The 21,228-nt window shown below is 40.8% G+C and overlaps 2 protein-coding genes across 7 annotated transcripts in view; one reads left to right on the top strand and one right to left on the bottom strand.

The window, feature by feature from the left end:
- Positions 1–760: 760 nt before the first annotated feature.
- LOC139966989 (uncharacterized) lies at positions 761–11,873 on the top strand. The gene is made up of 12 exons (XM_071970540.1): positions 761–920; positions 1,471–1,626; positions 2,292–2,485; positions 3,258–3,375; positions 3,756–3,926; positions 4,950–5,051; positions 5,219–5,329; positions 6,131–6,274; positions 7,115–7,197; positions 7,806–7,977; positions 8,265–8,371; positions 8,769–11,873. Exons 1-12 carry the CDS (start codon positions 897–899, stop codon positions 8,776–8,778), a joined length of 1,392 nt encoding a protein of 463 aa, XP_071826641.1. The 5' UTR covers positions 761–896; the 3' UTR covers positions 8,779–11,873.
- LOC139966987 (adenomatous polyposis coli protein-like) overlaps positions 8,952–21,228 on the bottom strand; it is a 64,122-nt gene continuing 51,845 nt past the window's right edge. For 4 of the 6 annotated variants that reach the window (XM_071970533.1, XM_071970538.1, XM_071970534.1 and 1 more), the window contains one exon: positions 8,952–20,793. In XM_071970533.1, coding sequence (XP_071826634.1) covers positions 14,446–20,793 — 6,348 coding nt within the window. In that variant the 3' untranslated portion in view covers positions 8,952–14,445. The remainder of the gene's footprint in view (positions 20,794–21,228) is intronic. The other 2 variants (XM_071970535.1, XM_071970537.1) reach the window with 2 other exon arrangements.

The following is a 21,228-nucleotide window of genomic DNA, read 5'->3' as shown; positions in this document are numbered from 1 at the left end:
GCGACACGGACAAACGAGTGTCTCCGGTTATCTAAAGTTCTAAACCGACTCAGGAAAGCCTAGTACTTCAAACAGAAATTAGTGGCGCTATTCATTTACTCCCAGCAGAGCCGTATATTCTCTATATACGGCTCTGACTCCCAGCATAACCGCCGCTCTGACTCTAACTAAAGGTCATTGATTTATATATATATATATATACACGCTAAAGAGCTTGAGGAATTATTGTACCCAACACTGGTTACGTTTGTATCAAACCAAACTGGTACTTTTGCTGCAAAAATATAACGAGTAACCAGTTTACAAGTAAATTCCCATTCACTACCGAAAGAAAATTCACAGAACCCACCGGCTAGTGCATGAAAATATGGTACAAGGGGGTAAAACATTGACTTTAGGCTAGGTGTATGTATACGCAACGCGACCTAGTTTGGGTTGTCGGCCTCGGTGTCAATATTCATGAATTTTTAATTGCTGACAGAGAACAATTAACGTGCATTGAGCCGTAAATGCCACAACTGTAGCGAATAACGTGAATAGTGTTAAATGTGTATTCCGCATGCAACATAACTATAGAGTTTACCCGAACTAGAGTTAAAATTCAATACGCGCACAATCACCATCTTTTCCACGATCACGCGCCAACGTCAACTCTTTCAGGGATTTGCTACAGCGCTGTGTAAAATCTTTGAACTCGTCCTACTATTACGTCATGGAGTCGCAGTCGCTTGAAGTATGCGCTGCCATTGCTATACGCACAAAGGACCTTGCGCGCGAAAGTTGGTAATTCAATAAAAGCTTGGAGCTTGTATGCTGACGTTTGCCACTCACTTGGCAGTCTTGTTTTTCACTACGGTGCATTTTCCTCACCCGTTGTTATAATTATCTGACTAACAATGGCTACATTCTACAAGTTTTACGTAAGTACATTTCAGGGTCTTCTATCTTTAGTCGATAATTTGTATTATCTCAGTATGCCCTGAATAATAATTATGAAATTAAGGACTATCCTGGGACTAGACCTTTAGCCTAGGCTTTAGTACCACGAATGGTATTGTGTCTACCGACCATGTACATTTTCAAGCTTATGTTAATCAGCAAATTGCCTACAAATTAAATTATTTAAGATCGAATCATAGTGACGTCTGAAGTTCAGTTCTGGGGAATGCTGTTATTTGATGAAAAGACTCGAATCCAGGCCTAGTGACGTGGACTTGGTGGCGAGCGGTGCGGTACTCATTTAAAAGCGGGACACGTCAGCAACTAGATCGCTAGCTGCCCCCTTGCACAAGAAGAATCAGATGAGGTGAGGGGGGGGGGGGTAAAAACACCAAATCAAAGTATTTCCCTTTGGCAGTCCGTCTTCGACAAAACCGCCTGCAGGCACATCAACATTGAACATTGAAGTCTATTTTTTTTTAAGTAATGATGTCAGATGTCATATTCAGAATGTTTTTCTTTTATGTTCAGAGCCCTTGTAATGTTGAATCAGATGGATACGACACAGATGTTGAGTTTGACGAGGAAGAACATTGTTTCAATATGAAACATAACGACGCCGCAATTGAAAAGTCGTTTAGAAGACAGATAAAGCCGAACCTACGGCGTAAAGATGGGCACTACAAGGTACGTAAAGAGACAAACCGAAGACATATGAATAGGAAAATACTTGTAAGGCTAGGAATAATCTTTAGACTTCGAATTGTAGACTTCAACAGACTAAGGATTGCTCCCAGTATAGTGCAGATCTCACTAAAGAGTGGAGATCGTGGGAAATCCGCTAGTCTTGTTAAATTTTCAAGGAACGCAGCCACGGCAGGAAATAAATGTTTTGCATGTTACCCGTATTTATGTTTAGATTATCGAATCACGTGATGCTGCAGCTTCTTGTTGATATTCAATATCCGACCTTTTATTCAATTTGGACAAATATGAACAAAGGTGTTGGATTGAAAAGCCGACGCCCTATAGCTATTATCCCAAAATATTAGGAAAAGGCGAAAAACTAACCGGGTGGAGTGGGAGGGGGGTAGGGGCGGGGAGGGATGTGAGTATGTGCACAAGTCTTCTCAAAAAAATCCCTCCCCGTCTCTCTAGACCAACTTAACATAAAAGAGTATAATAAAACAATATTTAACCAAGAAAACAGTGTTTTAAATTGACCAATGGATGTCTCCTTCAGAAAAGATTTGGAGCGATAATCGGGAGAGGCATATGTTATATACGGCCCTTTATAGATCGCAATCTTACTAATCCAAACATCAAACTGTTTCGTTTTCTTTCCGTCTTAGATGGAAACTCGCGTCAAACGGGTACACGACGAACAACAAGATGATCCTCGTTTTTACAGTGGTCACCACTGGGAGGTAGATGGACGATACCACTCTGAATCAGAGCCGGAGGATACTTACGGAGATGAATTCAATAACCGTCCGTTACAACTGGAACGTACCACCTGTAAGCTAACGATTATCGCTGTTCAAGAGTAAGTATCGCGGTAACCGTCTACACTGAAGTACGAATTAAAAGGGGCAACGATTACATACATTTGAATGAACGATGTATTTGGAAGACATTTTCGCTACAAAACTTTGGTTGACGGAATCATCTAATAGTTCAAAATAATGAAGGGATTTCATGTTCACTTCCTGGCGGAATAAATAAAAAAAAAGTCAAAATAACTGCCTTCATTGCGTTCCCGTCCCTGAAAAGCTGCACAAATTATACTTCAATATCTTTAGAAAGTTAAAGTCACTTGTCTTAAGAAACATCAGCACAGAGTAAACTATGCCTGCATTGACGATTCTTATACAGATGTGCTCAGGCGTATGTGGACAGTAGTCATTACGGTATAATTTACAAAAAAATAATCAACGGCCAAAAATACTTTGTTAGACGGGGGAGGATATATATCCATAAGAATAGTTCGAAATCTTCGCGCTACATTGTTGAATGTGTTTGGGCGGGAAATGTGAAATAGCTATGGCTGTGTGCATACATGTGGTCAAGGGTGGACCTGGAGGCTGGAGTATACACAACCACACACATCCATACTCACCAACCAATAAAGTGAAACACGTAACTATTCCCATGTGGATATTTCTTAACTATATACAAGTTGGTTTCAAAATCTCCCCCTAATAAAAAAATCTAGCCTAAGATTTTTCCATACCCCCCTCCCCCTCCCCACTCTTCCTGCCTTAACCTACGACCCGGTTTTGCTATACTGGATAAGTTTCCTTTATTGCATTTCTCAGTGCCATGAATGCAGAACAACGCCGTAGGGTTCGACGTCAGAAGCAAACGAGTCAAAAGGCATTAAAAATATTCAAACCTCTTAACAGAGAACTGGAACAAGTTATTACCAGAAACGAGGTCGGTAAAACATTTACGGATTTTATCAAGTAGAGAAAGAAGATTTTTGCTATTATAGGTTTTCCTGTCGCGCCAAACATGACTATGTATGAATATTTTACTACTGACATGCGCAGGTGTGCGTGCTGTGGTGCAGCCGTTGTTATACCCCAATCAAGTAGAAAACAAGTGTTACAATGGTGACGTAATCTGCTGCACGTAAACGTTTCTGCAATTTTATCTGTCAGGAATTAGATGATGATTTCAAATATTAATGTATAATGCTGGAATGCTTTGCGTGTTAGATTCATAACATTCATGATGTGTATAGACAGAAAGTTGATTAGTAAAGTCCAGTAAAATTCAAAGAATTCAAATATGTATATTTTCCCCCTAATCAGGAGAGGTTGAAAAAGGAAAAGAAAAGTTTCGTGAGAGACATGGGTGACGCCAAGGATGAATTTATGATAGAGCTGACTCGCCGATACCAAGATGGCGTCATAGAGAAAGAGTTTGAGGTTGAGAAAGACCGTAGATTGCACCTCTACGATGAAATGACAGATAGCGATCAGGTGATACATATCTATAGTTACCGTACACAAGGGCGTAGGAACCGGGGGGGGGGGCTGGGGGAGCCAGCCCCCCAGTGAAAAATATGGGGGGCGGAAGTATCATTCCGCCCCCCGCTCCGCAAGTCAGAAAACCCCTTTTTCATTTCCAAATGAGAAAAAAATCTCATTTGGAGCACCAAATTGCATCTAAAGCCAGGTGAAAATGCAAAATTATTTACAAAATGGAGTGGGATGTTGAAGTGTGCTATATTGCACCAAATTGCATCTGAGGCCACCTGGAAATGCAAAAAAAGATCCAAAGGGGAGGGGGAAACCCCCTCCCCTCAGACCCCTCTCCCAGGCCGGCCATCAGTCTTCAGCCCCCCACTCAAAAGTACCTTCCTACGCCACTGACCGTACAGAATCAGGGCAGACGGAGTCTGGGCCCAGGGGGACGGGCACGCCCCCTTCTCCCAGTCTGGTCCCCTGTTGTCATTTAAATTAGTCTATATGACGGAGAAAACATATATATAGTAGATGGACGCACACTTACAATTGCACTGTCTTTCAAAATATACATTATCAAATCAGCAGTTTACATGACGGCAAGAACGGGTATTATTTGTTTGGTCAGAAATGATCCAGAAACACTCTCCGATACTTCCCAGCCAGTATAATTCACATATCGGTAGAGGAATGGTGGCCAAAGTTAAACCATGATTAACCGAAATTAACCATGATATCTTAAATAAAAATAGCTCTAATAAATGGCTTATATTGCAAGTATAACCTGCCACATTCTATGCATACAGGGTTGTCTGATTTAAACTAGTTAAATAATAAAGGAGCGTTATTTTCTATGTATGTAACATGTATGTAATCGAAGGAGCTAACCAAAACAGACCTTTCTTTCTTAACCTTTTTTCATAGCAAGTTATTGTTGTTGTAGATTCAGATTTCATTATTCTTTTAAGTTAACTCTAAAATACTAGCCAAATCCTTCTACCCAGCTGATATGTTAACCTCGTTCTTATTATTTTGCAGACTGACCCACAATTTCTTCTTCGTGTCACGTCCCTCGCGAAGAATTCAAAGTACTGGCGAGACATACAGTTTGAGCTATCCGGGGCTTTCAACGACTTAGATGTATGTTTATGTTCTTTTCATTCGTAATGAGTAACTAATTACTAACATACATATTGCCGAGAGCCATCCGCTGATTTCATTGTTTTGAATTTGTTTTCCCCTCTTTCCTCTGTCACTACCTCTTTGGGCCTCACTAATTACTCCAATTATACTTTCACCGTTTGTAGGAGGTTCACAAGGAGGAGAACCATGCGGTCGATGACCTTTTCTTGGAACTGAAAGATGAGTTCATTCAGAGTTTCAAGAGTGCTACAAATCTCATGAAACTCCATATGACGGTAAGATTATAGATGCAGGAGGCATAAAATACCAAGAAGGGGGTTGGATCGGGCATGACGAGCCCTATACACCACCATGCATGTCTCCATGCAGAGTCAAGTCAAATGTAACGACTTGATGAGTTTTTATAACTTCAGTGATGTAACTGTTAAGGGAGGGAGCTTATACCACAGTAACAGTGACCAGGATCCAGACTAGCAAAATCACCTGTCGCCTAGGAGATGTTACCAGTACAGTGAACATTGTTTATCCAAACTATATCAAATATTGGGCCATTATTTTTTAAACAATGTAGTCATTTCGTCGTGTTTCTAGCAGTGTATAGATCCCTAGCACCCCATTGCGTCTCCACAGTATGTTTCTGTCAGTATCCGCCATACAAGTTTACATCATCATTATAGGGAAGTGATACCCTAATAGAATAACAAAACATGTAGGCCTATTATCTTTACTAAATAGCATGTGAGTTGTTCGTTAAAGCAGGGAGTTGTTATGGAACAACTCCCTGGTTGAAGTTTGTTATGCATAAGTGGTGTGGAAATGGGTATGGGCATGAAGCCAACCCTTTAAGCCGCGGTAGGACGAGGGGTGGCAATTAGGTAACCTGCTCCAGTATTTATGGATAAGAACGAAACCAATGGAAATGTTTGCATGCTTCATGAACTGCGGAAAATCCATGCTCCCCCACACTTCCCCAGGGAAATGGAAAAATTACGTAGGTCCCTCCCCACACCTGGCGTAACTGAGTCATTGGTAATTGAGATTCCATTGTCCCAATCTTTAATTTTCCATTATTTCAGGAAGAACGAGAGCGTCGTCGTCGCCTATGGGAGGTTCGTAGTTTAGCGTCTGGTCAAAGAGAAATTGACGGCAAGAGGAAGTTGATGATGGAATCTAAGACTAATGTAGACGAAGAACTCAGACGCATGAATGCTGGCGTTACGGTAGGTTGTAATCCGGAAATACGTCACCTCGTTGTCTGACGTCAGAATTTTGCTGTTTTGATGATAGTTCGTCACGCACGAACCCCAGACAACTTGAAGGGTTAATAATAACTAATAAATAAGTTCTTAATATAGCGCCAAATACCAAATGGCCTCTAGGCGCTTTACAAAACCTAAAAAAATTTAAAAAAAAGACAGAGAAATAAAAAGTCTAGAAAACACATTAAGCTAATTTACTTAGCTCATTACGTATGCAGCTGCACTGGGCATGTTCTACATGATTGGTATGTACAGTATGTCAGTTTACATTATGATGATCCGGTGGACTCTGACAAACTTTGGCCGAGAATTTAGACCATTGTTAGTATTATATAAACCATAAACAGAGATGTCCTCAAACCCCCTTTGCATGATGCAAATTTAAAAAAAAATTTGCAATTAGGCTACTGCGTGTCATTCAACATCAATCTAACGCTAACGTTGAGCGTTCTTTACAATTAGCGGCCCCCAAACTCTGGAACACTCTCCCCACCCACATTAGGAATGCCCCTACCATAGACAATTTTTAAAGCGTCTTAAAAATTCACTTATTACAGTAGACCTTGTAATTTTTTCGATCCTTTCGTGTATTCAGTTTTTGTTCTAAGTTTTTCTTCTACTATGTGTATATTTGTTCTAATTTCATTTCTTGTAAAGCGTACTGAGACCGTCGTTATAATGCGCTTTATATATAGGCCTAAATAAGTATTGTTATTATTATTTATCAGCAGCTATCGCGGTAACACATGACCCTAATGCGCACTTCAAACTTTTATTCCTTTTGTTTTTCTTTTTGACTAGAAAGCTGACTGTTTCGACCAGGGCGTAGGACTTGGATTTTCAACAAAAGTGATGGATCATTCTTTGGAAGTTATGGTTCGTAGGTAAGTTACTGTTAATGCGTGGTAGTAGGTTAACATAACCCATGCTACTGTCATCATGTAGTCATCTTCTGGTGGTACCATGAGATATTCTTTTGTTAGTTTTTGCTGGTGGTATCATGAGGTACGCTATTGTTATCTGATTTGGTATTCAAGGAGTGCTTTCACACTAGATCTCGGGCAGGGTATCTGATCCGGATCATGATACTCTATTCAAGATCAAGGTCTAGTGTGAAGGCTATCCCACTTGGGATCTGACCCCCAAGACCTTCGAGGGTACAAACATAACAAATGTGACAGCTCGGTGGATCATGGTGACCCAAGATCACGATGAAATGTCCTGTTTCCTTGTCACATGTCGCTTGCATCTGATACCAGGGTGTATGCAACGATGCTACTTGTATGTTCTTTGTAACTTCCTCTTTGTAGAGAGTCCGCTCTGATTGTCTGATAGCCCGCATGAGATTTGCAACTTTTCGTAAAGCGGTATCATGAAGTATGTGACTCATGTCCCTGCCTGGATCACCACCAACTAAGGGCTGTTTGGATCGGTTCCAGTTTTAAATTCAAACCAGCCATATTTTGTTCCGTTTTTGTTACTCATACGACAGGGTTAACGCAATCCTCGTCGATCGGGCATGCGCAGAGGAGAGGGCGATCCGTTTGGGTGACATCGCCATGGAGATTCAACATGGTGGATTGGACTCGCTGACAGAAGCTCTTAAAGATGCAATGCTATCAATTCAAGAACAAATGCTGCTCTCAATATTTCACGGCCATAAGGTTTGATCCAAATTTTGTTCTCATCTTATCTTGTTTTTTGGCAGTGGTAACATGAGATCGGGCAAAAGGGGAAAAAAGGAAGCAACTTCTTTTTTATTGATTGTTCAAAGAACTTTTCAATAATGTACCATGCTCACCATTATTAACACTGCCACATGAGGCTACAAACTTGAGTCTTTAGCCTCTCTTTCTGAAACGAAGAAGGCCACCATTAACAAACAAGAAATGACAAGATCCTTTTGGAGTGTCAGCCCACATACCTATACCAGTTTTCATCTTTTTTCCAGGTGTCCTCGCCAATGAAAATGGAAAGCAATTTAGATGGGGAAACAGAACAGGATAAAAAATTGAGGACAGCACGACTGAAATCGCGACGACAGTCCTGCGTGGTGACGTAAGTATTAGTCTGGTGTTATATACGGAGCTAAATAAATGTCAGATTAAAAAACGGTTGTATCAAACACATGGATCTGGTTAGTTAGAATTAGGGGTGTTAGATTGAAATGGCTTTAGTTAGATTGACACTAGAATGAAAACAATTAAGTAAAACAACCGTATGGAGCAGATAATCAAACTCAAACTGCAGCTTTTAGGAAATGAAAAATAATTGCGATGCAGTGGCAAATGTAACACAACTAATTGTAAAACTTTTGAAAGAAAACACAAATCCCCAAAAACTGAATTATAAAATAATGAAACTGAAATGTGCAGTATGGAATTGTACTAAAATCCTGACTTAGACCTAACAAGTTTGAGAACCTAATCGACATTTCATTTTTTTTCTTTTGCAGCGACTTTTAAACCGTCAGAATTTCAGGATCAGGACGATGCTGGGTGCATATCATCATTTGAAAATCAAGACATTATTATTGACTAATGTGCAATCATGAATATTCAACAGGATAATAAAATCATAGCAATTATAGCGAGAAACAAAAAGGAAAACAAAGAAGATAAACACAATGGTAAATATATAATTTTGTCAAAGTTGTCTCTGTATTCTTCTTTTTATTTTGTATTTCTATGTATTAATACACATCGTCTTTACGACTGAATGCAGTATTTCTCCGCACAATGAATACTTCTTCGAAAAGAAAACAAAAAAAATACAACTGACAGTAGTGAACGAAATATAGTACTATAAATATGACCAAACAAGAATACAAAACAGATACCTCTTCTCTTTTGCTGTAAATAACAGGATTTTTTCCTTCTTTTTTTTTTTTTGCAGTTTCTTGGTAAACTTCCTTTTTTTTGGTTGTCATATTTACAAATATATATTTACAACATAATTCATAAATGTGTGAGAAAATATCATAACTCTCATAGATTTGTGACCATAATCTAGACTAAATCACTGGCTAGTAGAAACACATGCGAAGAGTGCGATTACCTCATGCTTAAGGAATACAATGCTTTGCACGTAATAACCTATGTACAATACAAAAACAAGCTTTTATGACAGCTGATATTTTTTTCTTTGCACAGAGTATATCTGTAACCCTATTTAAGTGAATTGACAGCAAAGTGTCTTTCCTTCACCTTGAATTGTAGTGTTAAAACACATTTTAAACCTAAGTATGCAAATGTCATGTATACACCTTCCTCCCACCCCCCAACCTCTCCCCACCATCTCTACAATCCCCTACTGCTCCCAACTACAATTTCCATCAAATCAATTCACACAATATTTAAGTTAAAAAATAGCTATGGCAGTAAATATCTCTAGACTGTATTTCCCAGAAAAAATCTTTTCAAAGATATCTAAAAAATAATTTTGCTTAAAGCTACTAGGTTTACTAAATCCTACAATGAGTTAGCAGTACAACATATTTTAATATATCATGAAATATCTGTATTTATTTTTCACTCTCTATCTACAATTCGCTTCTGTTTAGTAGCAAATCAGGAGGCTTAACAAAAAAGTCATAAGCAGAGAGAAATTATATTTTCTCCTTTTTAACTGATACAAAAGCTTCTTTGTCAAGTCAAAATATTGGCATCTATCTTCCTTAATCATATTGGCAACTCCTCATCAAAATTTTAAACAAATCGAAAATATTTTCTAATTTTCACTTTCAATGTTGCTGTTGCCAACTTTGACAGAAATGAAATTTGTTTGATTGAATTGAAAAATATCTGACAGTGAACACTGCCAGGCCATTCCGCTGCAACCTCATATGCTGTCCTCTTCCCCTCACCATCAACACCCTCTCCCCTCCCTCCCCGATTCTCCAACGTCCTACAATAAATCATTGATCAACTTCTATGAACAGATTAAATAGCAATGTAACTCTTCAAACTTCAACAATAAAAAAAACAAAAAAAACATACAAACTTTTTTCACTCCAAACATAACCTGTTCATCAACTTGATTCCCACTCCACCCTTACAACACCCTTTCTACTCTCTCCCTTTTCCAAGTGGCTAGTAGAAAACAACATATCACCAAATTTGAACACTTGTTAGAGAAATTGAAAGACATCAAGAGAATACATTGACACATGATGAATAAACTAGAACACAGTTGCACAACCCCTTTCTGTAATCCCCTCGGGTGACCCTTCTCGCAGACCCCTAGTCCCATCACCCTTTCTGGAAATGATACACAGATGCAAGTAACTCATTGGCTAGTGGTAAGAAATAAAAACTTTTCCACTATTCAACTTTGTTTGCTTTCTTGTCCTTTCACCATATCAAGCCCCCTCACACCCCCCCCCCCTGCCTCTTACCTTCCCCATTGGGCACACTATAGTTATTATTATGTTTCTTTAACTTTTATAATTGTAATAATATTTATGAATACGATTACCATTGTTTACTTCAAGGCAGGCAACTGTAGGATAATTTGACCTTTGACCCCTTTACATTACCATCAATTGATAATAGAGTTGTGTGAAGACATTATATTGTATCATTGGAATAGAAAGTGACTCATGCAGCTGACAAGTTAACGACATTGTGAGAAAACCATTAAACTGCTTGCACCATTCGCACGAAACTATAAAATAAAAAATTACAAATTATATTAATTCTAGCACCTTTTCATTCACATCATTTTAAATTCATTTGTTTTCTTTTTGTTTTCTTTGACCATTCACAAAACTTCAGTGAAAATTCTTAAAAAAGCATGGTCACTATACTTTCAAATTACTTGAGTTTGAAAAGGTTAAATCTGACTGAATCTAAAACCACCTGGCAATCTTTAAGAATTTTGAGTTCATCGACAGCAAGACCAGTTTAGACAGACAAATTGAGAGGTTGAACCTTTTTTATTTTTCTTCTTTCAATCTGTTCTAAAGTTTAAACCGGATCAAAATATCTAGCCAATGAGAATGCACGTTTGAATATAAATATTCAAGTATGAATACCAGACATCTGTGTTATGTTCTTAAAACTTATCATAGATTCGGTTGCTGCAAATTACATTTCTCCTTGCACCGCTAGTGTTCTTGGTTGCTCCAAGTAACTATCTTAATTATAAAGCAGTAACTATGTTAATACAAAATATTTCTTGCAAATGAACGAAAAGTCCACACGAACAGCAATAACCAAAGTCACTGGAACAAAGGAAAGCATGTGATGAGTTGGCCATACATACAACAGCAAAATGACAGGATATTACTGCTGCACTAAACCAATTCATGGGAGCACAGACCAACTAGTTTCATTGGCAACAGACTATTTACACCAATACCAACAACATATTACCAACTACATTAACCAAAACAATTCTAATCCACCCCCAAAAAAACCCCTACATATGGACCCCCATTATGAAATCTTTCACAATGTTATCTGTCTTCGGGAATTTGAACAATCTTGTCTCGTGTATTTTGCACTTCATAAACCTTTACATATGAAAATGATAGTTTTGGCAGCCTATCCAACCCCCATGACTTTGCCAGCCCTGTGTCACCTTACATAATAAGTAAAATGGAAGTTGTTTCTCCCAGTACCAATGACTCCATGGTATAAATTAAGTGTCTTGTACAGGGTTTCCTAGCATAGACAAGCCATTCTGTGAAACCAGTTGGTCTGTGAAAGAGTTGGAAATTGCAGGTGTTGTCCATAAATTGATCTGAGACATCTACCAGTTTTTTGTTTGACCGCATAGTATACCAAATAAAATGCAGTATGCTACCCCCATCCCAATGTGTGTATCAATTATACACGCCCATGAGAAGAAAACTAAACTAGTTAGATCCAACATTTCATAAAGATTCTGTGTTCTCTTTTCTGTGTTTAAACCATTGATTTTGAACTATCAAACTTTCCCAACTGACGACGAGGTTGTTAGAGTTTTGCATTCATGCAGACGACAAAATATGAAAGCACTGAAACTGAAAAAGTGCAACGAGAAATGAAATCAGCAAATAAAAGTACAGCAAGGCCCAGCCACTTAGTCGGGCCAACCCATAAAACATTAGAAGCAAAAGATTTTAGTGAGTGAACGATTGAACAGCAACAACTACTGAAAGATACAGGGCAACAAAAACATTGACTGTTTTCGTTTTAAGAGAGCTTTCGCTCTTTGAAACAACAACCTGCCTGTCAGCAACAATCCTGGCTTGGCTTACCACCCTCACCACTTGAACCTGAAACAGAACCCAAAAATGAACAATGTTACTTGTTTGATCATCATGGATGGTTGGTCATGGAAGGGTTGAGAGAGAGGGAGGGAAGTGGGGGGAGGGGGGGGGGTATAGGAGAGGAGTAAAGTACCTGGCAGTACAAAATCAACTATTGGGTTATCTTCAGCCAAGAACTAATGAGGGAGGGGAAATCTCTCCTTAACTGCTATAGAGAACAGTAATGATTTAGGTGGACCATCAAAGGAACAAATTTTAAATAGCCTTGTAGTCAAGAAAGTTATAAATTACCCACAGTTATGACAGGTACAAATCATAACAGTTCCTCGAACTAATATTTGTGCAGCAACCGCCAACAAAGTACTAATGTGTAAAAGTTAGTTGGCCTGACGTTTCGATCCTAGCAGGATCTTCTTCAAAGTACTAAATATGTATTTGAACAGTTAGGGTTACTCTGACTGCAAACTGATGGGTACAATCTATGTAAAGGATAATTTTGTCCTTGTCACCCTAATTTTGGTGATGTTTTGCTTAGTTTGGCAAACTCAATCACAGACATGGCTGTGCTATTCAATAGATTACACTGTCTTGAAGGGAAATACAATGGTAGACTCCAGACAATGGTCCCCCTGAGCTTATGTAAGATTTACTGGTATCAAGGTGGCATTTGTGAGGTGGGAATCCACTAGCACAAGAAAGAGCATAAATAACTGGTCCATCATGAGAGGGTGCTTGAAGTATGTTTTAAAAAGCTAGACAATGTTTATATCAAGTGTTTTTATCGAGTATGTACAAGCACCAATTTATATTAAGTCCATATTAACACCCACCAGTCTTTATCAAGTGCTCATTGCTATTTCAACAAATTAAGGTAACTATTAACTAACTTGCTCCTCCCCTCCCTCCTCCCCTCCTTGTCCCTCCCTCCTCTCTCCTCCCCCTACCACCACTTTCCACTGGTTAAATATTCATTAAGCACATACATATGTTTTACTTGATTCTTATGTTGAACCAAGATAACTACAACCGGTATTTTACACCTGTTATGCTTTTTCAAGTGTCCAATTGAGGTGTATCATAATATACTGACATGAATTACTAATGTTTACATCTACAGTACAACAACAGATCAATGGTCAGCAGATAGAGTGACTGACCTATGTATAAATGTATTAAGTTCTCCCATACCCATCCTACCCAGGGAGCCAATGTGGTGAAGCCACTGATGGTGGCAACCTCACTATCTCTCCTTTGTCTGTACAAAACAAAAATACCCTGGCATGAGAAACCAGACCCATACAAGCGAATATTTTTTCGTGAGGAAGCTGTTCTCAAATGGAAAAAGGATTTGCTCTTTCAAGTTTTTTTTCTTGAGCTAAGCCTATCATATCAAGGATTCTATGTAGCTATTGGCAAGAAGTTAAAACATTTACACATCAACAGACTAATCATTGCCACATGTCAGTTCAAAATAGGCTTATTTCTCCATTCGTTATGAAACTGACATTCTAATGTTACATTTTTTTCGTCTTGGGGTTTACTGTAAATATAGTCCCAAGGTCACACGTTTCTGATATTAATGTCAATCTATCTCAAATATACATTAAACAAGGGTATATAATTATGATATTGTTTTTCACATCAAAACACAAAAATTCACAAAGTTTTATCACTTGAGCTACTACTGTTACATGTAACATTCATTGATATCATTTTTGAATATTAAATTAAACTGTTGTACTTATTTGTAGCGAGCTTTACGAAATGTTCACACAAGGAAAGACAGACAGCACCACTGAATATTAAGGTAAATCTTGTTTAAATGAAAATATTTGAAGAAGCTAACCTTCCATGCTAAAAGTGCCGTGTTGTCTCTTTAAACAGTGGTCATTCTAGCTAGACTTGCGGGACTGGTCAACCCTTCCCCTTTACCTCTACCCTCCGCTGCCTCCTCTCTGCTGTCTTTCAACTCACCCACTGAATTCTGCAGATTCTCAGCATTGAGCTTCAGGGTTTTAGGACTGTAGTTGAATGGCGAGACCAGCACTGGGATGGCCGAGGAAGTAGGAGATGTTTCGCTGCGGTTCATCCCGAATGGCTTCTTGGGCAGACGGAGTCTCTGCGGTCGAGGAGGAGAGGAATCGCCTTGCAGATCTGTATTTGCCTCCGAGAGGCTCAGGCTCCGCAAACCTTTCACGATCAGATGACTCTCTGCTTTCACATGATTCCTTAAAGACTCCTCTGAGAAATAGTCGGCGAGTTTGGACGTCGGTGAGCCCGACTGACACATTCCATTGAGTTTAGCCTTGTGCTGTGGACTTGACGTGTTCACCCTGTACTCTAGGCTCTGGGGGTCGGCCTCTGATGCAGTCTCCGAGAAAACGGGCAGTTCCTCCTTGGAAATATCATTTTCGCTATCCCATTCGACAAATTCATCCGGCATGAGCTCGTTGGTGATATCGTTGTCGCTGTTCCAGCCTTCCAAGTCGTCCAGCCTCCGATCAAAGTTTAAATCGGGGCTCTGAAAGCTGGCTCGGGACGGCTGCTCGCTCTCCGATAGGTCCGTATCTGCACAAATGTTCTCTTCATTGTCGGTTTGAGTTTCGCTGTCCTCGGTCCGCTTCCCCTTGTCTTTGGATTTTTTAAACAATTTCTTCTTCCCCTTTTCTTTGGGTTCTTTCACCTTCTCCTCTGTGGAGTCCTTTTTCTTCTTGCCGACCTTCAACTTCAGAAAAGAAAAACGTTTCTTCTTTTTCTCCTCCTTTTCGCCCTGAGAGGACTCTGATTTTGTCTTCTCGTCTTCCGTAGAATTCAATCCTTCTTTGTCAGATGCAGCGATCAAGCTACTACGAGAGACTCTGCTTTCTTTCGGAGAATCTGTGTCTTTTTGATTGCTGATGCTGCTGATGCTGGACATTAAAATGTCCACATTTGGCAAGTTTTTTGTTGAGACGTTCGTTCCCTTGCCAACCAGAGATGTCGAGCTCTGAACGCTCAGGACACTGCTTTGCCTCGAAATGTCGCTAGCCTTATCACTGGCCTGCGAACTCCCATCATCTTCGTTCTTAACCCAAATACCGGCAGATCTAATTCCATCATTAGAAGGGGATGTCACCTTTCCCTTCTTATTCTGGACCGGGATCCCCATTTCCCGGCAAATGTCACTTTTCCGCTCCTTGTCGTTACTTCCTTTTGTTTGTGGTGGACTTGACAGGCTGCTGTTCATTTTACTTTTCACCGATCCGTTAGGAACAACCTTGTCTCCGTCCACCCTACCAGTCGTTGGACCAACTTTGGGTGGATTCTGCTTCACAGATGGAGGAGTGGTTTTCTTTACTGGACCCCCTCTGTTGGGTGAAACACTCCTACTATTGTTTGTGTTACCAGGCTTCAAACCTGTAGCTTTTTGACTAAGTTTTGGTGGTGTTGAGTTATTCCTGCCTTGAGGTTTCGGCGATGGTGATGCAATTCTCTTTGATGGTGGTGTTTTACTGGGGACAGATGAAGTTCTTGGAGTAACCTTGGAAGTTGTACTTTTATTTCCTACTGCAACCTTTCGGCCTCCCTGGATACTAGGTGAGTTTTGTGGTTTCATAAGGCCACTTTTATTACCTGTGGATGAGGAAGAGGCTGTCCCGTTGGTCAAGCCATATTTGGTTCGTCTCCATCCTCCGTTGGATACTGACACACTGCCTGATGAATGCGAGGTGATATCACTACCAGCTTCTGAAAGTATATCCTCTAAATTCTCTGATGCTGTAGGTGTGGTTACCTGTTCAGAAGCCTGCCTCTGCCCTGGACTCATCTCTGGTGTTTGGTCAGGAAGAGATGGTTGGTCCTTTGTAAATGTTGATTGTTTGAATAGTTTTGGAGGGTCAGATTCCTCTTCTTTCCCAGGGCTTTGTGGTGGGCTTTCCTCACCTTGGGATCCACTCTCTGATGTTTTATCTGATGCTGGTGCACTGACATTAGGCTTTGCAACTGACAAGTTTGTAGATCTAGCACCAGGAGAAGCTGACCGACTTCTCAGAGTAGGGATTCCTTTTCTCTGAATGCCGGAGGGACCTTTAGCACCTACAGAGGCAGCACTGGGTGAGGGTCCTCTGGCAATTGACAAAGGTTTCTTTGTTATACCTGGTGATTGCTTAGGGCTAGGAGAACCCCTTCTTGCTGGTAGTTGGGTTTTGGACGCTGGACTTGGTGATGAGGTGGTTGATGATTTTCTTCCAGTTGGAATTTGTGACCGTCCAGAAGCGGGAGACTGGGTGCGAGATCCAGGGGCAGATGCAGAGGTTGCACTTCCAGGTGCCTTTTTCCCTCTTCCAGAACCATAGAGTGATTTATCTGCTGTTGTTGAGGAATTCCATCCTTGAGTACTACCCCTCCCTTTATTCGCTGCAGAGGCACCAAAGTTTCTGGCAGGTGTGGTTTTAACATTCGTTGGTCTACCCCTACCGGCTGGAGAAATACTTCTTCCAGCCGGGATAGTTTTCCCTGTTCCATTGTTACTGGAAGTGTCACTAACACTAGAGATGCTGCCACGTTTTGTCCCTAACCTTGTTGCTCCACCAGGAGAATTTGTTCTATTTGGGGTCGCTGAACGCTGAGTTGTCGTCGTCCTTGGTGGCGTTATGGTCCTTGGTGGCGTTATGGTCCTTGGTGGCGTTATGGTCCTTGCAGCCCCTCTCCCAGCCCCAGTTGTCTTACCAGGAGAAGTTCCCCTTCCGGCTGGGATGATCTTTTTTGTACCTGGACCTGCTTTGGGAGATGTTCCTCTACCAACAGGTGATCCTGGTTTAACAATGCCTCCTCCTCTGCCCCTTGAAGCATTCTTAACTGGTGTCACTGTCCTTGTTTGCCCTGTAATTGGGCTTCTATATGTCTTTTTACCCCCTCGAATTGACTTTGGACCCTCATTCACCTTTTGAGATGACTCCCCCGGTTTGGATATCCGAGGCCCTTTGTGGACCGGCTCCTCCTCTTCAGCTTCCATTTCTTTGTATGCTGCTTCTAATTCATCTTCATCCCAAGTTCTGTTCAAAGCCTTCCGCTCACTTTTATCCTTTTTTTCTTTACTCCCACTTTCAATGTGAAATGTCTTTTCTTTGCCTGCTGGCATGCCAGAGGATATGCATTGCTCCAAGAGCGCCTGCTCGTTATTCTCTTCATCTGAGTCAATACTCAAAGAACTCAAAGAGCTGTTTCTGGAGAAACAGACCGGTGTATCCTCAACAGCAAAAGGTCTAATTTTATCTCGAGCATTTGGTGGTTTCTGCGAGGGTTCTTGATCCAGCTCTTCGTCGGCAGTTTGAGCTTCTTTGGTTTCTTCTTCACCATCAACTAAATCGTCATCTTCTTTACCATCCTGAAAGTTTTCAAATGGGTCATCTGAGTTTAACTGACGCTGCAAAAATTCCCTACCAAGAGCTCCAGGTTCTCTTTTGCTGTGGGAAGTTGGAGATGATCCTTTTGTTTTTTCAGCTAAACGCTCCTTTGCACTCTTAAAGGATTCTCTTTGATCGTTATCATCTTCCCCGTCCATCTCGTCGCAGCTGATTGAACTCAATGATTCCTTCCGTGAGGAGGACAAAGGAGTACCTTCAACCATGAATACTTTTGGGGAGTCCATCGGAGTGTCATAGAAGCTCTGATGTTGAGAGGGCACTGAAGAAGGAACATTGGACATTCCTGCCATATCTTGTGAGGTAGCTCCATCTCCTTGTTTTCGACAGGAGGGGGAACTCTTCATATCTGCTTTTGCCAGTCCTAGATCAGCATCTTCATCACAACTCAGAGAGCTTAAGGAGTCGTTCCTGGAGAATGTCAGTGGTGTTCCCTCTACACCATAAAACTTAGGAGAGTCCAGAGGAGTACTCCCAGCACTCAACTTTGAAGTGGGTCCAACCAGTCCACTTCGATTAGGAAGAGGTTTCTTGATGCCTGCTCCCGCAAAGGAGCTTCGCCTTTCTTCGTTAGCCTGCGGAGCATTTCCATTGATGATGTCTTCCTGTACAAGAGATTCTGTCAGGTCACCCCAAGACGATGCCTTTGACATGCCCGGAGTTCCTTCGACACAGAAGGTTTGTACTGTATCAGGAGCAGGTGAAACTGTTCCTGGCCACTTCTCTTCACACTCTTGGCTCTCACAGGATGATCGAGTCTCATGAGTCATTTCTGGGATAGGTGATGGGCTCTTGTAACGTAGCTCAGAGACCGGAATTCTCTTTCTGGATGCACTAGAGGCTTTGCTACCTTTCAACTTGGGTATGCCTCTACTTTTCTTTGGTAAACCTGACTTACTTTTGCTGCTTTTGCTCTTTGGCATAGCAGAATTGATGCAAGCCTCTAATAAGCTGTCATCATCAGTTTTATCGTGTCCGTCTTGTTCGGAATCCCGAGAAGGCAGAGTTGCTTTCCCAATATTTTCATTCTTACTGCCGATAGAAACCTTGGAGGGATTCTTCACTCTTAAATTTCCATCGTCTGTTTTAACAATTTCAATGTCTTCGATAGTCAAATCACTCAAAGACGTGGAGGTTGAAAAATTGACTGGTGTGCCCTCTGTCTTAAAAGCACTAATTCCATCCATTGCACCATCAGGTTCTCTATTAACAAGAGATGGCAATGAACCACGCCCATTCTTCCTCAATTGACTCAACTTGCTCTTGCTTTTGGGTTTGGTGAACTTCTTTGATGGCAGAGCTGAATTGATGCAAGCATTAAGCATGTCTTCTTCTTGTTCTGTCATCTCCTCCTGGAGCAGGTCTTCTCGCTCTTGAGAGTCTTCAACAGTTCTATTTGTGTCCACCTGTGAAATCTTACTTTCTTCATCATCTTGAATAACTTTCACTGGGGCAACTTTAGTTTCATCATCAATAGTAAGAGCACTGAGGCTGGTCGCACAAGAGTTGTCTACCGTTTGCCCTTCTACCTTGTACGAGACAACGTTCTCCTCATTTCCAGGCAGAGATGGTGGGTTAGAAGGTGGTTTGGCCATGTTTGCTCCTTGTCTTGTAGCTCTTGTTCTCTTAGGACTTTGGGGCATTGTCTCACTTGGACTATCTGGTAAGTCGCTTGGACTTACTACTTCACTTGCCCTCCTACTATCACTGCAGACAGAACTCTTGTCATCACAAATGTCTTGCACTTCCACACTGCTCAAGGAAGAAACAGAGCTGCACCTACTAAAGATGAGAGGAGTATCCTCCACATGGCATTCTGGTTCCTCTGTGTGACTCTCTGCATCTGGAGTGTGAGATGACGGTGGGATACCTTTAGGAGAGTGGCTGCCTTGATTCTTAGTTTCTGATTCTTGCTTCCCCGCATCCTCCTTAGCATTGTCATCGTCTTCCAAGGAGCTTAATGAGGAACATCTCGAGAACACCACAGGTGTATCTTCAACATAATATGTTTTCATGCCGTCCTCATGAACTCTTTGATTAGATTGCTTTCCAGAATCATGACCCTTACTAGATGCGGAAGAGACCACTTCCTTATCGCACTCGCGTTCCTCGTGATCATACTTATTTGCAAAGTTTGTGGGCTGATCATCATGGAACAAATCTGCATCTTCTGTATAGCTGATGCAGTGAACATTTGGAAGATTAGTTGAAATTGTCTCAAATCTATTGTTTGCAGAATTTCCGTCAGAGTTAGCTTCATTGTAATTATTGCACCACTCTTGAGGTATCTGACTGGGTTCTTTCTGACCTTTGTTTTCTTTTGAATCCGATTTTGGTTCTTTTAAAGGTTTCATTCCTTGCTGAGAAGGGTTTAAATCTTCCTCTGAATATTTCAGGCTGAAGTTGATAATGGAATCGGCTTCATGGCCAATGTCCTCCGCTGCCGATTGGTGAACTACAGCCTTGTGCTCCACCGTGTTGGAAGATTTTTCCAAGTTGAGCCCATTATCAGCTGAACTGGTACGGCCCTGCACCTTCTTCCATGCTAAAGCCCTGTCATGGGCTGATGAAGGATAGATGTCACTGTGGATACTCTCTTGTGAAGCCCGGTGACTGGTGCTCATGTGCTGTCCTTCCATCCCAAAAGAATACGAGTTTGATCTGTTTGTTAAGCTGGAATTATTTCCTTTCATTAAACAATGAGCTGGTACAGTTTTTGGAGAGTCCTTAGCAGCAGATGGGCTACTGTAGGCTGGTGTACTGTTTTTGTTCTGCAATGTGTTGGAGGATGTTGGGGTATGTTGGGCAACTTCCTGCATCACCTGTATAAAAGGAAGAAAATGAATATAATTATAAAATACTCCCAATGGATTATTTAATCTCTTCATGAGCTATGGCTGAACCAAACTCCACGGACAAGTTAGAATGCTAGTTAAATATTTACAAAGATATAGATGAACCACCACAGGGCTGAAAGTTTGAACCTATTATTTTCTGACAAACAGAATCTTTTGGTACATAAGTGTCCCAAAATACAAGTGTATATTTCAACTAATCCACAATGCCAGGCATTTTCATGTTACATTTTTAATTGGACAGCTTACTTATGCTATTTGGATGATAACAAACTGTCGTTCATGACGATCAAAAAAGTTCCTGTGAAGACATGAATTTGAGCACCTATGATAGTTGCACAAACATCAAGGCATATGGTTTGTGACTACCTATCCAGAAGACGATGAAAGCTTTTGTGAACA

This window comes from Apostichopus japonicus, chromosome 4 (genome assembly GCF_037975245.1).
Source record: "Apostichopus japonicus isolate 1M-3 chromosome 4, ASM3797524v1, whole genome shotgun sequence".
NCBI lineage: Eukaryota > Metazoa > Echinodermata > Holothuroidea > Aspidochirotida > Stichopodidae > Apostichopus > Apostichopus japonicus.
This window is presented reverse-complemented; position numbering and strand designations above follow the sequence as displayed.

What these genes read in the sequence shown, in the direction of transcription:
- LOC139966989 (XM_071970540.1), top strand. Translation starts at nt 897, where the DNA reads ATGGCTACATTCTACAAGTTTTAC. An exon ending in AAGTTATTACCAGAAACGAG is followed by an intron (nt 3,376 to 3,755) that starts GTCGGTAAAACA and finishes CCCCCTAATCAG; the next exon opens with GAGAGGTTGAAAAAGGAAAA. An exon ending in TCATGAAACTCCATATGACG is followed by an intron (nt 5,330 to 6,130) that starts GTAAGATTATAG and finishes CCATTATTTCAG; the next exon opens with GAAGAACGAGAGCGTCGTCG.